The 21,878-nt window shown below is 46.1% G+C and overlaps 1 protein-coding gene across 1 annotated transcript in view; it reads right to left on the reverse strand.

Annotated features, from left to right (window-relative positions):
* The window catches only part of SRRM4 (serine/arginine repetitive matrix 4), a 172,349-nt gene that overhangs the window by 38,136 nt on the left and 112,335 nt on the right, over positions 1–21,878 (reverse strand). Inside the window, exons 2-4 of the mRNA XM_019977446.2 lie at positions 6,922–7,068; positions 5,333–5,419; positions 2,331–2,402 (exon numbers count right to left, since the gene is read on the reverse strand). Of these exons, the coding sequence (XP_019833005.2) occupies positions 2,331–2,402; positions 5,333–5,419; positions 6,922–7,068 (306 nt within the window). The remainder of the gene's footprint in view (positions 1–2,330; positions 2,403–5,332; positions 5,420–6,921; positions 7,069–21,878) is intronic.

The following is a 21,878-nucleotide window of genomic DNA, read 5'->3' on the forward strand; positions in this document are numbered from 1 at the left end:
GTGAGCTGCCGAGCTGAGCCTCACTATGTACAGACTTCTTCATAATATGACTACCACTGTGCCCACTAGAATGTGAGCAACTTGAGGGCAGGGACGGGTTCCAGTCACTGTTTTGTTCCTGGGGCCAGAATCTCCTCAATCATGATACATAACAGGTATTCAATAAAGAGGTGTGAAAAAGGGATTTTTTTAAACCCTGAAATCTGAGTTAATTGGAGGAGAAGAAAAAGTTAAATACATCCTCTACTTCTAGCTTCCAATTCCAAAAAGTTAACCATCATTAACCAAACACTTCAAGAACTTGGAGAAAATGGACTAAGATTAGAGTGATGCTCAGTAGACGAGGGTTTCAGAAGAATCAGATCATATTTCCCACTCCTAATTTCCCATTTTATGGTCTTCCTTCCCTCTAAACTTCTGACAACCCCTGGGCCAACTGTAGCCCCCAAAAGAAAGTCTGTTTCTAATCCTCTGGCCAAGTCTCTTTCCTATGAGAAGCCCTTGAGTGAGACGCCACTTGGTTCCCAAGATCCATATAGAAAAATGCTCCCTCTTCCTATCCCACCCCTAAACTGCGACAAATCGCTCAGCACAGGAAGGTGACAAGCTGGCAGTCTGTGGTCACGGGCAGACTCTCACCTCAACAAAGGACTCCACACTGGGAATTTCAAACACCAGGTTAACAAGGGCTTCCCTTTGGCTCAGTTGGTAAAGAATCCGCCTGCAATGCAGTAGACCTGGGTTTGATCCCTGGGTTGGGAAGATCCCCTGGAGGAGGGAACAGCTAGCTACCCACTCCAGTACTCTGGCCTGGAGAATTCCATGCATTGTATAGTCCATGGGGTTGCAAAGAGTCAGACACCACTGAGCGACTTTCACTTTCACAGCTGTACTGAGCACAAACTCAGACAGCATCAGTGGGCATGCTTGGACAGGTGGTGGACATAATCTGTGAGACCAAACTGAGTAGAGACCATTCTGGCAACAAGGGCTGAAAGCTGACCACACCCTGGGTTGGGAAAAGCCACGTGGGGGTGAGATGTGGCAGGGTGGGGAACCCAAATGACCTCTTATCTTTTGTTCTGTTGTGATTGTTTAATTGCACAAGTAATCCACCACGGTGTAGAAAAATTGGAAGATACAGATAAGCAAAAATAAAATATAAACCACTCTTTCCCTGTCATCCACAGCCAACCACAGCAAATAGCTTACGAAGATAAACCCTCTGCCCTCCAGGGGTCAAACGAGCTTTGTAAATGTGTGTAGATGGGGGAGGCAGGTTAGGTGGGGACAGTGCAGCACCCTGGCTATGTCTAAATGCACAGCAAGTCCTCAGTTCCAGCGGATGGCTGCCTGTGGAAAGATCAGTCCAATGAGGAGAGCTTCTGATTTTACAGAAGTGCTGGAAAACTTTTTGTATTGCAAAATATTGGCTTGGCCCATGAACCACAGATTTGAGACCTCTCATGTACAGTGTTCCTGTCTTTTATTTTTCCCCACAAACGTGTGTGTGTGTGTATGTGTACATGAACGTGTGTATAGTGAGCACCTTTGGGAATGTGTGTGTGCATGCTCAGTCACTCAGTCGTATTCGACTCTTTTGAGATCCCATGGGCTGTAGCCCACCACACTCCTCTGTTCATAGGATTTTCCAGGCAAGAATACTGGAGTGGGTTGCCAATCCCTTCTCCAGGGAATCTTCCCAACCCAGGAATCAAACCTGAGTCTTCTGTGGCTCCTGCATTGGCAGGTGGATTCTTTACCACTGAGCCACCTGGGAAGCCCTTGGGAATGTGCGTTCAGTTACTAATGCCTCTTAAGTATAGTCCACAAGTAGTTGTCTACAGGTATGTCCAAAACATGGACAATCCTGAAGCGATGTTTCACATGATCCCATTCTCTAGGACACAGCTGGATCTATCAGAAAGGCCTCTCCATGGGAATTTAGAATAACAAGAGAGATTCAGTATCTTCTTGTGATCGGGCCTACGACAGGAAGAGACGGGAACAGGGTACAGGGTCTGTGCGCCCCCGTGTGCACCCTGGAATTGGGCTTGGGTTGCGTCAGCTTTGGTTCCAGCGCTTCACTGAGACCTGGCTGGTCTCCTTAGAAAAAATCCCCCACAGGCCCGAGTTGGTGTTAGTAGGTCTCTGGTCTTTGCAACAGGAGTCTCAAGTTATACAACTTACAAACACAAGACCATACACAGGTGAGTATTTTTCATTAATGAAATGATAAGCCTCCAAGTGACCTTTCAGTGTCGTCCACTGTCGCTCCCACCTCAACCCCACCCGAGGCATCCCTGTGTGCAGAAGAGGAAGGACAGTACCTGTGTCGCTTATGTTTCTTGGAACTTTTCTTCTTCTTCTTCTTGACAGGTGATGGGCTATAAGATGGGGACCTGCCGTGGAGAGAAGACATGCTTGAGACGGAGGCTTTGAGGGCCAGGATCGGTCCTTTCTCCAGTTCCCAGACACAGCCTCAGCTCTTCCAGGAACACATATCAAGGATGATACTTTGTCTTAAATGTTATTGCATGTTTTATATGTATTATATGTATTATTCCATTTAATCCTTCTACATACTTCTTAGGTAGGTATAATTGCTACCTTCCTTTTTCAGACAAAGCAAGTGAGATTCAGAGAGGTGAAGTGACTTGCCTAAAGACAGTTGCCTAAATACAGCGAAGAAGTGAGTGAGCTGAGATTCAAATTGAAGCCTCTCTGATCCCAGGGGCTTTGTTCTTAATCACTACATCACCCCATAGCTGCCCTCCTGGTGGGACCACAATATTTATTTTTGTCTGCTGCCCTTCCCCAAGCTGTGTATGCTTTAAAGGCCTCTCCTCTGCCCCACCCTGTTGTCTCCCTGGTCAGACCAAACTTCTGCAGGACATCTTGCCAGGATGTTCTCAGCATGGGTCCTTGCCAAAAGGGGTTACCCAGGAAACAGAGATGCCCTAGAATCATGACTATGATTCCAGGCTGAGGTTCAGGTGACTTGACTCCCCCATTAATTCACAAGTCACCTCAGGCATGTCACTGCTCGCTCTAAGTTTCCTATTCTCCCACTGATGAAATACCAAGGTTGAAACGTATCTGGAGTTGCAAACTCAATGCCAACAGACAGCTTAAATGGATGCAGCAGGTTGGGGGGTAGATGGTAGGGAGTGGTGGGGCCTGCGGTAAGCCAGGGAGCGCCTGACCTAGGGGGATGGCTTCTTTTCAGATTAGCTGAAGGTCTCAGGTAGGAATGCAGGCCTGGGCTTCTAAAGCACTTGCCTTTTCAATAGTAGCTGTCAGAGAACATATTTTCGTATGAAATCTCCTGGTTTTAAAACAATGGCCATTAATTTAAAAGACAAAAAACAATTTGCAGGTCAAATAAAACATGTCTGCAGGTGGAGATGTAGGGTTGAAAAACAATCTGACTTAGGGAATCAGAGCACCTGTCCCCCAACACACTGAATGAATGAAGGGATGAACGACTGAAGCCTAATCCCTGTGGCTTCCTTCTTTTTTTGGCTTCCTTCTTTGACATGTTCTCCTGCCCATTCCTAAAATCAGGAAGCTCAGGCCACTTACCCCAATTCTACCCCACCATAGAATGGCTGGAACTCAGGTCTTCATTCACATTACCCTCTGGGTCCTCTTTGGGCCTCACCACTTAGAACTAGGCTAAAGAAGGGTGAAGGAAACAGAGCCCCTGAAAACATGGAGTTGGGGCCCAAGGCATCCAGATTCTGCTCTCTGCTGCCCCCTGGAGGCTTCTTCAAATACTGCCTCCGAGGTTTTTTAACTTGCCTCTCTAAGGAACAAGAACCAAAGAGCGTCTTGATGAAAGTGAAAGAGGAGAGTGGAAAAACTGGCTTAAAACTAAACATTCAAAAGACTAAGATCACGGCATCCGATCCCATCACTTCATGACAAATAGATGGGGAAACAATGGAAACAGTGACAGACTTTATCTTCTTGGGCTCCAAAATCACTGCAGATGGTGACTGCAGCCATGAAATTAAAAGATGCTTGCTCCTTGGAAGAAAAGCTGTGACCAACATATTAAAAAGCAGAGACATTACTTAGCCGACAAAGGTCCATCTAGTCAAAACTGTCATTTTTGCAATAGTCATGTATGGATGTGAGAGTTGGACCATAAATAAAGCTGAGTGCTGAAGAATCGATGCTTTTGAACTGTGGTGTTGGAGAAGACTCTTGAGAGTCCCATGGACTGCAAGGAGATCAAACCAGTCAATCCTAAAGGAAATCAGTCCTGAATATTCACTGGAAGGACTAATGCTCAAGCTGAAACTCCAATACTTTGGCCACCTGATGTGAAGAACTGACTCATTGGAAAAGACCCTGATGCTGGGAAAGATTGAAGGCAGGAGGAGAAGGGGATGACAGAGGATGAGATGGTTGGATGGCATCAACGACTCGATGGACGTGAGTTTGAGCAAGCTCCGGGAGTTGATGATGGACAGGGAAGCCTGGCATGCTGCAGTCCATAGGGTTGCAAAGAGTCAGACACAACTGAGCGACTGAACTGAGGTCATATAAGAAACAACTCTCTGACCACCCCTTGGGGTCTGGAACACTGAACCTGCTTTTATTGTAGGGATTTACAGCCTAGAAGAAAGCCTGAAAACAATTTTAAATGCAAAAAAAGTAAAAGTATTGTGTATAGAAAAAAATTCATATGGTACAAAAGAGTCAATAGCTGGAAAACAATATAAAGTCAATTATCCTTGGCATTTTTGTAGTGGCAGAAGCAATTGAGGAGCCTAGAATCAAGTGTCTGTAGGTTCTGTCACCTCCTCTCTGAGCCTTTATTTTCTCATTCTAAAATGGGGGTAATAACTATGAAAGAAAGAAGTCATGATGACTAGAGTCAATACTGTGCATTTGAAAGTTGCTAAAAGATTAGATCTTAAGATTTCTCATCACAAGAAAAACAACTAGAACTATGTGAGATCAAAGTGCCTGGCATGGCACTTACATGAAGTGAGTTCTCCAAAAATACATAAAGAAGTAAATACTAATGGTCACGGTCAGGCTTCATATTAACTATCATTTACTATGTGCTAGACGCTGTGACAGCTGCTTCCACGTCAACTTTCTTGTCTAATACTCACAAAACCCCAAGAAGTAGGTATTTCTACCATTTTATAGAAATGGAAACAGGCTCAGAGAGGTGAAGTGACTTGCCCAAGGCCACACAGCAAGTTAAGAGGCAAAGGGGGGATCTGAATCCCAGAGGAGTCACTGCCTAACTCAAGAACCCTTTTGTCCCTTCCTCCATCTTCAGGGTTTCGTGGCCCCTTGCAGCCCTCACCTCCTTCTCTTCTTCCGCGTAGCTTTCTTCTTTTTTTTCTTCCCCCTGGAGGAAGGTAGTGGCGTCAAGTCTTTGCTGTGGGAGGCACTGAGGAGAACATAGAACAAGGCGTTAGAGGACCCAGGGTTCCCCGAGCCGCCAACTGGTGCTGTTGTAGCTGAGAGATGATCCAGTTCCTGGGAGGGTGAAGGACCCACAGTGAATACCTAATCACCACCTCATGGCTGATTTGGTTGCACTTCAGGTTAAATGCCTCAAATAAGGAGCCAATGCTGACCTAATGAGACAGATGCTCTACGTTACCCAAACACCAATTGATTATTTAAAACAGAGCTATAGAGGTTAACTGCTCCTTAATAGATTTATTATTGAATTTGCAAATGGCTCACCGTGGTAAATAAATCAGTTTTTAAATAATTAATCGGCAGTTCAGCATCCTCCCTCCCCAGTACATCGTGTCTGTAGTTCCTGCTGGAAATTAAATGTGAGGCAAAAGGTAGGTTAAGTAGCAGCTGATTATTAAAAGTATATTTGCCAAGGTCTAATGTAACGAGATACATATCTCATATCACTTCACAGAACCTCAAAAACCTCCACTCCTCAGGAATAATTATTTCCTGTTCAATTAAATTCAAATGCTCAGGCTGCAGTTAAATGAAGTCAAGTTATCTCCTTTTATAATTGGGGCAGGCTCCAGGGATTTTTTTTTAAAGCAGTATCCATCCCACGGCAAAAAGATATGGTTCTGGATGAAAAACTGCTTGGGAATTGAAACAGGCCAACCCCGCTGAACCTCACTGGGAAAAGAGAATATTAATAAGAATATTATTGTCATTATTAGTAATAACACAGCTACTGTATATTCACTTACTATGCACCAAATGTTTTATATACTTTGATACTAACAAAAGCACTTTGAAGGTGTTATGGTTTTTACTGTCTCATTCTACAGGCAAAGAAAATCAGGCTCAGAAAGCTGAACTGCCTTGCTCAAGGCTGCACAGTTAGGAAGTGTCTGAGGGGGATATGAATCGAGGCCTGTGTGATTACTGTCCTGAGAGCTTTCCCACAAAACCAGCTGCTTTCTCAAACTTGTTTGTGTGGCTGATCTTTTGGAAGTTACTTAACTCTTTATAAAACATCAAAAAATGCTGCCATAATTAATTCCATTCTAAGAATCTGGTATTTACAGTTAGTAGAAAAAAAAAATGATATAAGTAATTAGAATACATGTTAACGTCTCTGCATTGCCAGTCAACAAAAATTATACAGCTATATCTTCAAGAGACTCACTCTTAGCAGGTTAAAAATAAAAATCATAGGGGGTAAATATTTAACTACTTAGACACCTGTTCACTAGCCTCGGGAGTCTACGAATCTTCTGAAATGGTACACAGAATTACGAGGGTGTTCTTAGTACTCATAGCTTTCAATTAATTCTCAAATGGGTTTTGATTTGATTTAAGGATCTCAAAGAGGAACTTGCAAGAGACAGAGGGGAAGAGTGGTCAGAGAAATAAACTTCGTTTTTTCAGCCTCAACTTGAACTTCCACGTTAGATCAGAGAGGGGGATGGGGCAGAGTCTCACCTGCGTGCTCTGGTGGGACTGGGCTCCCTGCAGGCTTTGCCTCTGTCCCAGCTGTTGGTGCCCAAGACCTTGGAGGCCAAATGCTGGCTCAGCTTTTCCGAGGGTCCATCCTGAGCTGGGACCATGGGGCTGCTCTGGGGTTCTGTCCTATAGAGGAAGAAAGAAGGAGGCAAACGCATTAGGATATAACAGAGATTCTTAATGTTCATCAAGCATGCACAGATGTCTGATTTCCCTTGGAGTTAAGTTGGGGTCATAAATATCATCAGGGGTCAATGGTCTCCGAGGAAGGGGTGATATATATTGTTTCTAGTTTGAGGCAGTCAGATCTGTGTGCCATCTCCAGCTCTCTCTTTCCCTCTGTTACAGTGACTTTCGAGGCCACACCTTTCAAACAGTGAAGCTACTGGATGGGAAGAGAGATGCCTGGATCACATTAGACTTTGCATGACAGAAATAAGCCTTAGTTAGATTAAGCCACTGAGGTTTAGGGGCTTATTTGTTACTGCTTAGGCTTGGCAACCCACTCCAGTGTTCTTGCCTGGAGAATCCCAGGGACAGGGGAGCCTGGTGGGCTGCCGTCTATGGGGTCGCACAGAGTCGGACATGACTGAAGCGACTTAGCAGCAGCAGCAGGCTATCCTGACTTAATCACAGGGAAGGGCTGGGAATCAGCATTTTACTTCCTTCCTCAAGACTTATTCTGAGGCCAAAAGCAAGACAGGATTAGTTTAAACTCTCTTTTGCCATTTCTATCCCATTTTTCTATCTTATCTGTGTGTAGCACAGAGATACCTTAATTCAAACACTATCTTCACCATTTAGTAACTATAGAATCTTGGATTAGTTGCTCAACCTCTCTGAATTATATATCTCAGTATATAGCTGAGTTTATATCTCAGCTATAAAATAGAGGATAATATCAGTCCATATATCATTGAGTTGTTGTGAAGATAAAATAAGATAATATAAACAAACAGGAAAGGCCTAAAATGCGTCATTTCCATTTTCCTTTACCTCTCTGTGAACCAAGCCTCCTATCTGCTGTCCTTAGCAGGTGGGAGCTCACCCATTTGGGATAGCAGTTCCAATGAAGGCTTGAAGCTCTCCCCTCTGCCTCTGAGATGAGGTCCAAACTGCATAGGAAGATGACCTGTGTCCCACCTCCTTCTCTGAGTCCCAGAGAAGGAAAAGAAATTGCCTACTCAGTCTCTGAAGGGGCTGTCACTCAAATCTCCTGGCTCCTAACCAGGAAGAGTCAGCAGTCTGAGAGCCACAGGTGGATCTAGCAACATCCAGCAAGCATGCTTGCTGCCCTCCCTGCCTGCCTGCCCTGCCTGCAGATCCCAGGTCAAGCATTGATCAAAGGTATTAGCATCTCTCCTGCATCGAGCTTCTGCAGCCATTGCATCAAGATTGGTTTTATGACTCAGGATAAATGCATCTGATAAGCCCCCCTGCTCCTTGGGGCTGCCAGGAGCGCAGGCCAAGCCTGGCAGTATTGAAGGGAGGGCAGCAAAACACATCCATCTCTGTCAGCCGCTTCTCAGTGCATCTTTAGAAGCGGAGCTAGGAGATGCTTCAAGCCCAGGAAAGATGGGGATTCTAGTGGGGTCTACCCAGCCCTTCTCACCGTCAATTCCATGCTTCCAGAACTCCACTTTTCCCCCATGATGAGGGTTCCATTTCTATGTCTTTGTTCCCTCTGGTCTATCTGTGTGGAATGCTGTCCTGGCTCTTTTCAAACTCAAAGCTTGCAATTCCTGCCCAGCCTCCAGCAAGGTTTGCCTCTTGCCATTCTTGTCCTAGCTGAGGCTAACCTAAAATTCATCAGCTCTGATTCCCTGGGTGCCTGCAGTGTCTCTGGGCCAGTTTTAAGTGTGGGGATGTAGTGAACAAGACACAGGTGTTCCCAGAGATCACAGAGTTTGGATTATACATGGAAAAGCAGGTAATAAATGCACAAGCAAGTAATAATATGGCTTATTCATCAGTAATAAATTATAGAGAGAATGAATCAGTGTAAAGGGCCTAGAAAAGTGAGAGGGGTGACTGTTATTTAATATCGGGTAATCATGGAGGGAGCTTCCCTGGTGGCTCATTGGTAAAGAGTCTGCTTGCCAAAGCAGGAGATGTGGGTTTAATCCCTGGTTTGGGAAGATCCCCTGGCATAGGAAATGGCAACCTGCTCCAGTGTTCTTGCCTGGGAAATCCCATGGACAGAGGAACCTGGCAGGCTACAGTCCAACGGGTCACAGAAGATTTGGACATTACTTAACAACTAAACAAAAAGAACAGCAAAATAATCATGGAGAGCCTTTCTTAGGAAGTAACAGGGTGGATACTTGAAGGACCAGGACTAACCTTGTAGTTTGTGTTGGCTTTAAAATGTGTTCACAAATTTTTGACATTCATACCATCAATTAGGGAGCCTAATTTCCCTCCCCTAGGATACTGGATGGGCTAGTGACTCAAGTTGAATGAACAGAATGAAGTAAAAGTGATGATGTGTGACTTTCAAGACTAAGTCATGAAGGTAACTTCTGCCTCTTCCTCTTGGATTGATCACTTTGAGGGAAGTTGGCTGCCATGTATTGAGGACACTCAAGCAGCCCTTTGGAGACATCCATATGACAAAGAACCGAGACTTCCTGCCAACAGCCAGCACAACCAGCCATGTGAGTGAACCACCTCGGAAGTGAGTCCTCCAGCCCCGGCAAGCTATCAGATGAGACAGCAGACATGGCTAATGTTTGAGAGGTAGTGACCTAGTCACCCAGCCAAACTTCTAATTCAAGGAAACTGCAAAACTTAACTGTTAATTGTTGTTCTAAGTCACAAATATTTGGGGTATTTTGTTGCTCAGCAATATGTAACTTCTACACACATACCTGTAAGCAGTATGTTCCAGGCAGAAGGAATATCAAGTTCAAAGACAGTCGGCATACTCAAGAAACAGCAAGCAGGGGTAAGAATGATAAGAGGAGAGATCAGAGATGAGGTCTTTATAGGTCATGGGAAAAACTTTGGGTCCCCTGTGGCCGAGATGGGTGATGTTCAGAAGGTTCACTCCCTGAGCTCAGGACACTCAAAGGAAGGGAGGGAAGGACAGAGAGAGGGAGACTATTGCAATAGACCTGGCCCAGAGCAGGGTGGCAGCAATGGCGGTGATGAGATGTGATTAGATTCTGCTATATTTTGAAAGCAGAACTAGCATCCTTGGCTGCTGATTAAATGTGGGATAAACAATCAGCAACATTTGTTCAAGGAATAAATGAAAGGGCAAAGGCATTGACTAAAGAGAACATTCATCTGTTTCAAAAAATTATAAAGAGCTTTTTGAGATGCCTTGAGCTAATCCCTTCATGGTAACAGTTGGTGGAAATAACCCAGCCAATATCTCTGTCTACTCAGATGGCTCAATCAATGTCTTCTACTATTCCTCATATTTCCCTTAGAAAAATGATCAGTGTGCTTATCAATGGATGTGTATTGCCCAAGAGTCTTGAGTTGGACATACATACAAGAATGGAATTTGGGGAGCATTTCTGGAGCATTACAGGAAACCAAGACACAAATATGTGCCTGAGGCAACCTTGTCCTAGGCAGAAACTGAGGGTTGATGTGATGAGTTTGGCAGTGAATGACAACTAGTGCTGGCATCGGGCGGAAGGTATCAGTGACTTGTGCTAACAGAGGCAGGGGTTATCTCCAGTGTGGGCAAAGCTGGTGGATGCTATTGCCAGGCACTGGGGGACAAGGCTAAGGGCAGGGACAATGCCTCATCCCTCGCTGCCAGCAGCTTTGTTCAGAATTAGGGATGGGGAATCCCTGACAATGGTTTGATGAGTAGAGGTATAATGGAGTTGCTACAGTTTATAACTTGACACTCCTTGATGTAGTAGCATTTTTTTTTTCCCCCAATAGCATTGGTCTCCCATTCCATTCCATGGTACTTCACATGGGATTACAAAACAAAGAATAGAATTAATTCTATCAGGTTGACAGGGAGTGGTGAGGGAAAGAAGAAAGGATTCCTTCCTCATATAAAATTAAAGATTTTTTTCAGTGTGTTCTAACACTTTGCCTCTTAGCTTTTTTTAAACTGAAAGAGACTCAGAGAGCATGTAGACCAGGCTTTGCTAAACTTGGCACAGTTTCAGAGGCCCCCAAGGTTGAAAATACAGATTCCTAGGTCCCACCATAGCCATAATAAATCAGACTGTCCAAGGATGAAATGTGGGAACCTGTATCTTAAAGAAACACCCCAGGCAATTCTGCCTTCTACTCAGTCAGTAAATCCAAAGTGATAATTGGGATTAAAAAGCTCTGATTGATTTGGTCTCTCTCCTACTCTACAGCCCATTTTCTACCCCTCTACCTTTCCCTTACTCTGCTCCAGCCACATGGCCTTCTTGCTACTCTTCATATGGAACAGGTCCCTTAATCAAGGCCTTTGCTCTTTCTGTTTCCTCCACCTGGTATGCTGTTCTTCCAGCTCCTTCCTTTCACTCAAATGTCACCTCCTCAGGGAAGCCCTCCCTGACTTCTTTAAGCAATCATGCTCTTCTTGTCACCTGCCTCCATCACAGTCTTGTTGTACCTTCCCTCCTCCAGAGTACTCATTACTATGAATACCTGAAATGACCATTTCCCATGTTTACTTGCTAACTGTCTTCTGGACTAGAATGTGAGCTTCCTGAGAGTGGCAACTAGTCTCTTTTCTCACCACTGGGTCCCTAAGGATCTAGTGCATGGCATAGCGTGCCTTCCTGCTCAAGAAACGTTTGTTGAATGAAGGAAGGAAGGAATTTACAAATAAATTCTGATGTCCGATCTCATGTGAGAACCACAGATCAGATGCAACTTCTCCTCACATATAAATAAGCAGAGGTCCAGGGAGAAGGACCCGTCTGAGGCCACAAAGCACTTCAGAGGACTCAGACCTCAGCCTTGGCACGCCCACCCCCTTGGCCCCACCCATCTTCCTTCCTTGCTTCCAGCTTTACATCCTTGTAGGGCTTTAAGAAAAATCCTGTGTTCCATCGTTGCTGAGGAGTACCGGCAGCTGCCTTGTTTTTACTACATTGCCCTTTGATGTTGCATTAAAAAAAATACTTAAAAGAAGGTGAGATCTTCAGGGGACAGCTAAAACAGTGAAGTCAAGGGCTGGCGCACTCCGCTTCACAGAAGGAGGGAGGGAGCCCTGAGTGCTGAATTCCTCAAGGCCTCCCTGCTCGGTTCCTGCTAATCAGCGACCTAGAGCTTAGATGAGGCTATCCGTAGTCATGGCAACCAGCAGATTCTCAGCCTCCGATAAGAGGGCTGAACTTTCTGCAAAAGTCTCCTGAGCTGCCTCCCCCATCAAAGCTCGTGACTCCACCAAAGTGCTCACTCAGCCTGGTTAGGAGCCTCGAGTGCTAGTTTGAGTTATACACTATTTGGGGAATCAGACACAAACAATGTTGGAGGGAAGTGAGAATCCCGGCCTCCACTTATCTCTGTGCAGAATGAGGGAACTGCGGTCCCAAGAAACAAGGAGCACATGGAGACAGATGTTAGAACTCTGTGGCCTTTTGAGTCCTAGTCCAGCGCTCTTTTCATGTCCTTTATTTATTTGGCTGCATCGGGCCTTAGTTGTGGCATGTGGGCTCTTTGTGTGGCACACAGGCTTCTATAATTGTGGCACACACACTTAGTTGCCACTTGGCACGTGGGATCTTAGTTCCCCTGGCTCACACACCCTGCACTGTAAGATAGACTTTCAACCACTGGACCACCAGGGAAGTCCCTTTTCTACATCCTTTGATCATAATTACAGCAGGCATTTATGAAGCACCTACTCTGTGCCAGATGCCAAGCTAAGCTTTTCTCATGCATTGTCTCATTTAAGTTTCCAAAGAAACCCAGGAGCAGGCATGGCCATGCCCACTCTCAGTTTAGTTCAGCTGCTCAGTTGTGTTTGACTCTTTGAGACCCCATGGACTGCAACACACCAGGCTTCCGTGTCTATCACCTGATCCTGGAGCTTGCTCAAACTCATGTTCATCGAGTCAGTGATGCCATCCAACCATCTCATCCTCTGTTGTCCCCTTTTCCTCCTGCCTTCAATCTTTCCCAGCATCAGGGTCTTTCCTAGTGAGTCAGTTCTTTGCATCAGGTGGCCAAAATATTGGAGTTCAGCTTCAGCATCAGTCCTTCCAATGAATAGTCAGGACTGATTTCCTTTAGGATGGACTGGTTTGATCTCCTTGCAGTCCAAGGGACTCTCAAGAGACTTCTCCAACACCACAGTTCAAAAGCATTGATTCTTTGGCGCTCAGCTTTCTTCACAGTCCAACTCTCACATCCATACATGACTACTGGAAAAACCACAGCTTTGACTAGATGGACCTTTGTTGGCAAAGTACTGTCTCTGCTTTTTAATATGCTGTCTAGGTTGGTCACAGCTTCTCTTCTCAGGAGCAGGTGTCTTTTAATTTCATGGCCACAGTCACCATCTGCAGTGATTTTGGAGCCCAAGAAAATAAAGTCTGTCACTGTTTCCATTGTTTCCCCATCTGTTTGCCATGAAGTGATGGGACCGGATGCCATGATCTTAGTTTTCTGAATGCCCACTATACAGACAGAGAAACTGAGACCCAGGGACAGTAAATGGTGAGAGCACAAGCTGCCCTACTTGTTTATGAGAATCAGCTGAGATAAAAAGGAGAGCAATCTGGAAAACACTCTGAAAACATAAGGAGATAATAAGTGGGGGCACAAAGTGAATCTTAGTAATTTTCCTGTAAGACAGGGATTTGCTTCATGGGTTTGGAGAAGTAGATGTATCTTAAGGTACATATACAAATAGAAATGGCACTTGGCCGTTAGATTCAGGACATCTCTGACACTTATTTTCCCCAGCCCACCAATAGCTTCTCCCAGGGTGTAGAACACTTGCAAATCCAGTGTCTCAATGGATGCTGATAAGGCTCTTGGTAAGGTGCTCAATTTGATGAACTTATCCCCATTACTCAGATGAAGACATTGAGACCTGGGGAGGCAAAGGCAGTTGCTTCCCATCCAAGGTTCATGCCCAGGTTCTTGTTCTATATTTGCCACCAGAGTTGTGAATGACCTGCCCTTGTCTCTGCACTCAGCCAGAAAGCTACCGCCTCCTTGTTTCAGTAGAGAATGACGGTGCAAGACCCTCAGCTCATGAGTCCACCAGAGAGCCTGAGGCTTATCATGGGACTACGCTAGCTCCTGGGCAAGATGGATTTGGCTAATTTGTGCCTTGGCTCCTGGAACTTTGGTCTGGATCCTGTTACTATTCTGGCCTGAGGTCTTGGTACCAAGTCCCTTTCAAGGTTAATTAAGCCTCGTTGGGGATAATCTGCAGGAGCTGTGACTCTTGTGAGTTTTGATCTCACAGTTGGGAAAAAAAGCACAGGAGCTTAGGGGAAGACAGGGATTCCAGAGCACCACCGTGGGAGACATCGCTGGATGCACGGGCCACGATGCTCAGCTTCAGGAACCGAATGAGAAAGAAAGAAGTTTTATGAGGCCGGCATTTCCCTCATCATTTCATTCACTTATTCAGCAGCTGTTTACTGAACACCTACTTGGTATTAGAGTTTAAGGACTCCAAAGTAACTAAGACTTATTTGTGTCCTCAAGGAGTTTCCAACCTGGAAGAGGAACATTGATTCCTCAGTTGGGGATTACAATGTGGTAAGTTCTCCAATGGAGAGAAGCTCAGAGGACCACAGAGAAGCACCTAATCCAGCCTGGGGAGATGGCTGTGGAAAGTTTCCTAAAAGATGTATAGGAATCGGTCAGGTGCAAAGACCAAGTACCGAGCCACAGCAATGGACGTCACAGAACTGCAGGGAAGCAGTAAGTTGGAAGAGATAGTTGGGGTGGAGGATGGAAGAGTTGAGGCTGACTTATTTCACTTAGCATAATGCCCTCAAGGTATATCCATGTTGTTGCAAATGGCAGGGCTCCCTTCCTTTTTATGAATGAATTCCATTTTATCTATTAGATATATTAATAGATATGATATATGTAACATTGTCTTTATCCATTCATCTGGTAATGGAAACTTAGGTTGTTTCAATGTCTTGGCTACTGTAAATAATGCTGCAGTGAATGTGGGAGAGCAGAAAAATTACAGGATCTGGGACTAAGGAGGCAGACAGGGCTAGAGTCTTCCGGGCCATGTGGACAGCTGCTTCTCATGCCTTCCTGTGCATGTGAATTTGCTAGAAATGTCGAAGCTCAGGCCCTAACCCAGACCCACTGATTCAGCATCTGCACTCTATCAAGATCCCCAGGTGATGCTATTGCTCCACGGACCACACTTTGAGTAGCCAGGTTGTAGACTTTACAAAGGTTTTGGACTTGATCCTGAGTCCAGCCCTCTAGCACTCTCTGTCCTCAGGTAATTGATGAGGATGGTTTAGTTCAGTTCTCAGGGCTGAGAGTGTGTGAACGTGTGTATGTGTGCATGGTAAGCCCTGCTGTACATCTAAAATTGTCCAGTTCCCAAGTTCAGGTCAAAAGATGAAAGAACCATATGGAGAAAAATCGGCTCAGCACTTCTTACCCAGCTCAGCTGAGCAGGTCAGGCCCCCAGCCTGTCTGGGTTTTGAACTCTCATCACAGAGCACGGCCCCCTGCTGCCCCAGCCCAGCCCTAGTCCACCCGATCGCTTCTCCTTTCACAGGCTGGCCTGTCAGTTGCCTACTTGCCTAGTGAGGGTTCGAAGCGCTGAGAGGGGGATTGGACTGGTTTCTTGGGGCTGTCTGAAATGCAGGCGCCCCAAACTTGGGAACTGGCTGAATTCCAAAATGTTGTTTCTCATTGAACACATTGTAAAGGGTTACTTGGTGATGCTGGGCAAGTGCAGAGATCCTGCAGTTCTACTGACCTGGGTTCAAACCTTGGTTCTACCAAGCTGTGTCACCATGGACAAGGCAAACACCTCTTGCTCTGGCCCAGGGCACCTTCAAGACCTTTCCATCAGCTGAAACTGCAGACAGGGTTTGCTTTGCTCCAGGGAGGGTGAATTGCTGATTAGAGATTCTTGCCCTGGGAGTGATTGTGCTAGGTGAGTCCCTTTAGGGCATCATTATGACTACTGCTAGAGAAAGCACCAAGCAAGCAAGATCTGCTGAGAAGAGGGCAGAAGTCCTCACCCTAATAGGAAACCTTCAGCCTGGAGCAGGAGGAGCCTTTGTTCAACAGCTGAGAGAAAAAAAGTCCTGGAGGTGCTGTCTGGGACTGTTTCCTTTTTCTTCATCCAGCCACTGATTCAACAAATATTTACTGAACACCTACTATGTATAAGGCATGTTCTAGGCACTGGAAACACACACAGAGAATAAGACAGAAAAAAATCTCTGCCTGGTAGAGCTTGCATTCTCCTGGCATGGGCAGAGGGAGGAAGAGAGCAGAAAATAAGCAGAAATAAGCGGTAAATTTAGAGAGTATTTGAAGACAATGAGAGCTATAAAAAAAAAATGGAGCAGAATTAGGGAAACCAGAAATGCTACTGCCAGGAGAGGGCTGTGGTTTTAAAACAGAGAAAGTTTCATGGAGAAGGGGACATTTGAGCAGGACTTGAAGATGATGAGGGAGTGAGCCTGGAAAAGAGCAAAATAGGCAGAGGGCACAGTCATTGCCAAGACCCTGAGACTGCAATACACTACCTGCACTGAGGCTGGACGTGAGTGAGCAAAGGGAACAAGGGAAGGGGTGAGGAGGTCTCAGATCATGGTCTGCTGGGCTATTGCTAGGACTTGGCTTTTTCTCTGAGGTGACTTGCCATTGGAGGGTTCTAAGCAGAAAAGCGATGTAATCTGACTTAGGTTTTAAAGGATCTCTCTAGCAGCTTGCTAAGCAAGGATGACCAGGGAGCTGGGATAAATGCAGGAAGACCTGTGGGGAGATTATTGCAACAACCCACATGAGAGAAGATGAGAGCCAGGATCAGTGTTATCAATGAGGTAATGGTGAGAGGCTGTTGGATTCTGGACACACACTGAAGTTGAAATCGAGTAGGACACGACTGAGCAGCTGAGCACACATGCACACAACCAAGTCTGCTTACGGGTGACTCCAAGGGTTTCGGTCTGAGCAACGAGGAGGATGAAGCTGCAGACAACTGGGTAGGGACAGCTGTAGGCAAGCGGGTGTCGTGTAAGGGCCCCCAGAGCTCAGTTCTGGACACGTTAACTTTCAGATGCTGATTAGACATCCCATGTGGCAACGGCAGGTGGGCAGTTGGGTACATGAGACTGGAGTCCAGAGAAGACATTAGTGCTGGGTAAATGCCCTTGAGTGATGTCAGCATGTAGATGGTATTGAAAGCCAGCAGACTGGAACTTCTGGGAGCAGCTGGCTAGAGTGAGGTGGGAAACTGAGGACACAGGTGAGCTCTGAGAGCGTTATACTGGTGGGGTTTCAGAATAATAAGAAGTGACCCAGCCTGGCAGGCTGACTCTTAAAATATATTCATAAAACGTCTGATTCCTCCAATATATTCCTTTAGGTGCACTGATTCATTTATTGTTTATGCATTCATTCGTCTATTTCTTCATTAGCTATTCATTTATTCACTCATTTATTAGTCATTCATTCACTCATCTGCTAAGCATCACTTTACTTCTGGTGGAGGGTCATTTCAAGATGATCCAGACACGAGTCTTTCCCTCAGGGAGCTCACAGTTTCAGAGGAAGTCATGGGGCAGGTACATAAGAAACTCTTGTGTGGGATGAAAGTGACCCAAGAGAGAAGTCTTAAGTAGAGAGAGGTGGCACCTGTGCCTGCAGGAAACAAGATGGCACAGAGCGGGGCGAGCTGCTTGTTTGGGGAGGACTGCCAGAGCACGGTGCCAGGATTCTCACACTGACTCTGCCTAGGCACTCACCCTGGGCAAGTCTCTTCCCCTCTCTGGTGAAATCACAACTTGTCGGCACCTCATGGGATGATTGTGAGGATGAAATGGCATAGTGCATGCTCAGCACTTAGTTTCTGGCACGGGGCGGCACTTTTACCAGGGAGTGATCACACTGTTCTCCAGCCTTACTGCTGATTCTCATCCTCTTTTCCCAAACAGCCCAAGACAGGGGATTCTTGGAAAGGGAAGAGCAGGGAGGTCAGGGGAGCCCCTGAGTGTCCCTGGAGATCCTCCTTGTGCTGGGGCATTCCCTGCTGTGTCCTGGCTCTTCTCTGTCAAAAGCCCAGGAGTGAATTGATGTCTCCCTGTCCTCCTGGGACAACCAACTGGACACTAGCTGGAACCACAGAGGTGGAGGTGGTAATGGGGGCAGCATCTGAGAGTGCGGTGCAGTCAGGGCTTTGTGTTCCTGCAGACACACACAACACACCTATCCCCCACTTCCTGGGGCTGAGGTTTGGTAGAAAATTCATAACAAGCAGAGAGCAAGCTGCCGCTAAAATCTGTAGAGAGGACAGAGCAGACAAGCCACAAATCTTGCAGGCGGCGAGCTCCTGAGGTCTGGGCATGTTAGTTTTAAAATAACACAGCAGAGAAGTGAGATAAAGAGCTTCAGTGGGGGAAGCTGTCAGACATCTTGCCTTACACTGTTGAAACTACCCGAGGGGCCCCATCTCTCCTCCCAGGTTACAGAAACAGAGATTGCAGACTGGGGGCAGTGACTGTGTTGCTAGACTGCAGAGCCAGAACTTGTCAGAGCTAAGCCAGTTCTTGGAACTTTACCCAGGAGAAGCTGGGGTCCAGAAGGGGGCCAGCAGTACACTCAAGGACACTTGATGAGTTAGGGGCTGAGCAGGGACCACCAATCAGTCCTTTGGTAGCTGTAGTCAGCTGTAGCTAAGATCTTGGTCAGATCTTAGATGGTGAGTGGTTTGCTGCAAATATCTCATGAGCACCCCTTCCAAGAAGGTTATATCCACCCTTGGGGGGTGGCAGAACATCCCACAGCCAACGACTGGCTTAGGAGTACAAACAACCATCTCCCTTGCAGCAAGGCAATGCTATTCACACTCCAGAGCTCCCTGTGGGATCAGGCTAAGGCTAGATTCCAGCTGAAACTACACCTTGTCTTGGTGTTCTGTGCTGCCCTAGCTCGCTTCCTCACTCCCTTTCTTCTAACAGTATACTGTCAATAAGTCTGTGCATCCAAATTGCTGTCTCCGGCTTAATATCCTGTGAATTCCATCAAAGACAGACCCAGACCATGTATTCCTCTGCTGCCGCTGCTAAGTCGCTTCAGTCGTGTCCGACTCTGTGCGACCCCATAGACGGCAGCCCACCAGGCTCCCCCGTCCCTGGGATTCTCCAGGCAAGAACACTGGAGTGGGTTGCCATTGCCTTCTCCAATGCATGAAAGTGAAAAGTGAAAGTGAAGTCTCTCAGTCGTGTCGGACTCTTAGCGACCCCATGGACTGCAGCCCACCAGGCTCCTCTGCCCATGGGATTTTCCAGGCAAGAGTACTGGAGTGGGGTGCCATTGCCTTCTCCGATGTATTCCTCTAACAAACTGCTAAATAAATACAAAACAATAGTTAAGTACTGCACTGTTTGGAGTCAAAGGGACATGGGTTTGAAGCTCTGCTTTGCTGCTCCTAGGCTGTGTTGACCCAGAGGACGTGACTTAGTATTATCAAACCTTAGTTTTCCCAACTGAGGATGGCAAATGTTCATGGGTATGTTAATATTACCTGTCTCCTTAGACTGTTGTAAAAACTTAGCACATGTAAAAACTTAGCACGTGTAAAACTTAGCATGTTTTCTGGACACATGACAAAGGCTCAACATATGTTATTTGATGAACATGTTGGTGATGATAGCGATGATGATGATGAAGACGATGATGGTGGCAGAATTAATGGACAGGTTGGTCCATTGCAACTCCACCAATCAACAGAAAGTTCTTAGAAGACTCTGCCTCTGAAGCTCCCGCACCAATCATCAGCAGGTTCTCACGTCACACCCTTCCCATTTATTCTCCTTTAATTCCAGTAGTCATGTAGGGATGTGAGAGTTGGACTATAAAGAAAGCTGAGCGCCGAAGAATTGATGCTTTTGAACTGTGGTGTTGAGAAGATTCTTGACAGTCTCTTGCAAGGAGATCAAACCAGTCCATCCCAAAGAAAAGCAGTCCTGAATATTCATTGGAAGGACTGATGCTGAAGCTGAAACTCCAATACTTTGGCCACCTGATGTGAAGAACTGACTCATTGGAAAAGACCCTGATGATGGGGAAGATTGAGGGCAGAAGGAGAAGGGGATGACAGAGGATGAGATGACTGGATGGCATCAGTGACTCGATGGACATGAGTTTGAGTAAGCTCTGGGAGTTGTGATGGACAGGGAAGCCTGGTGTGCTGCAGTCCATGGGGTCACAAAGAGTCAGACACAGCTGAGCGACTGAACTAAGCTTGTCCCACAGGCCTCTCCTTTGCCATTAATCATTCTTTTCTGACAGGATTTCCTGTGGGAGAGAGGGATCTCTAGAGAGACCAGCCTTCTGATTTTACCTGGAAGTGACCATTTCTGAATGCCAGCCCAGGCATCCAGCTGTACTACCTGTAAGAGATGGCTCTTCCACAGTAATTCTGATTAAGGAGTTGATGGGAAAGGTCTGTCTCTCCACTGGGATTTTTACCTGCCTTTTAAAAGTCAAACCCATTATTGCAGGATTGCGAGTTTATTAGGAAACTTTATCTTTATTAGGCAGTCAGCTTCTAGATTATCTCCCTTCAACCCTGATGGGTTCCCCTAAGCCCTAAGAGCACTTGGGGCAGGAACAGACTAGAGATCTCAGGACAGCCCTAGCACGTGGGCAGAAGTCTTTTTCAGCTCTGTGGTTTCTCTGTAGAGCACAGACAGTGCCTAAACAACCAGGAACCTCAAGGAGCCTTCGAATCAGGCAGACTGCAGCTTGAAAGCTGGTTTTGCTATTTTCAAGCTGTGATCTTGGACGAGTCACTTCATCTCTCTTCTGCAGAACGGGGTTAATGGTAGTGTCCAGCTCATAGAGGTGATGCACGTAAGTGCTTAACACCATTCCTGGTGCAGAGTAAGCACTTAATCAATGTTAGCTGTCATTGTGATTGTAATTATTCATTGTAAATAGCCTTTGGGGCAGAGTCTCTCAACTTGGATGTCTGCTTAAGCTGATCCCTCTGCCCGCAATGCCCTCTCTTCACTTCTCTGCCAGGAAAAGCCTCACTCAACCGTCAAGGCCCAGCTCAGCTGTTCCTGAACAATGCCTCCCCCACCCCCACCGCCCCACTCCCTGCCACTGCCCAGTTCCTCATTGGAATAAATTCTGCAGTCTCCTTGCTCCATGATATTGCAGCATAACCTTGACCAAGGTCCCTCGTCTATTTAAGACTTAGTTTTTTCATTTGAAAAATGGGAACGGGACTTCCTGGTGGTCCAGTGGCTAAGACTCTGTGTTCCCAACGCTGGAGGCCTGGGTTCGATCCCTGGTGACTGCTGCATACAACTAAGACCTGGCACAGCCAACAAATAACTATTTAAAAAGGGGATAATGCCTTATGCATTGGGGTAGCTGTAGGAAATATATAGTCATTAAGCTAAGCACAATGTCTATTATATTATCATTTCAATTAGCTTGAAAGAGACTTGGTAGCTCCCATCAGAGAAAGACCTTCTGCCTGGTGAGGAGACTTGTGGATTATTCTTTCACAGTCATCTTTGAGGTGTATATGGCTTCTAACTTGCCTGACCCTGGAAACAGGGGACTGGCCTCAGTGAACTCTGAAAAGTCTGTCCAATTCAAAGATTTTTGTGAGTCAGATTCTCCTCTGCGTCTAAGTCATCCCCATCTCTTTGTCTCTTTCTAAACACATTGGGGGTGGCACAGAAGGGACCCACTTGGCCCATGCATCCCCAATTTAAGGATGAGGTCACCTCTAAACACAGCTTCTGAGTTCCTAGGCAGAAGCGTAA

This window comes from Bos indicus, chromosome 17 (assembly GCF_029378745.1).
Source record: "Bos indicus isolate NIAB-ARS_2022 breed Sahiwal x Tharparkar chromosome 17, NIAB-ARS_B.indTharparkar_mat_pri_1.0, whole genome shotgun sequence".
In the NCBI taxonomy this organism is placed as follows: domain Eukaryota; kingdom Metazoa; phylum Chordata; class Mammalia; order Artiodactyla; family Bovidae; genus Bos; species Bos indicus.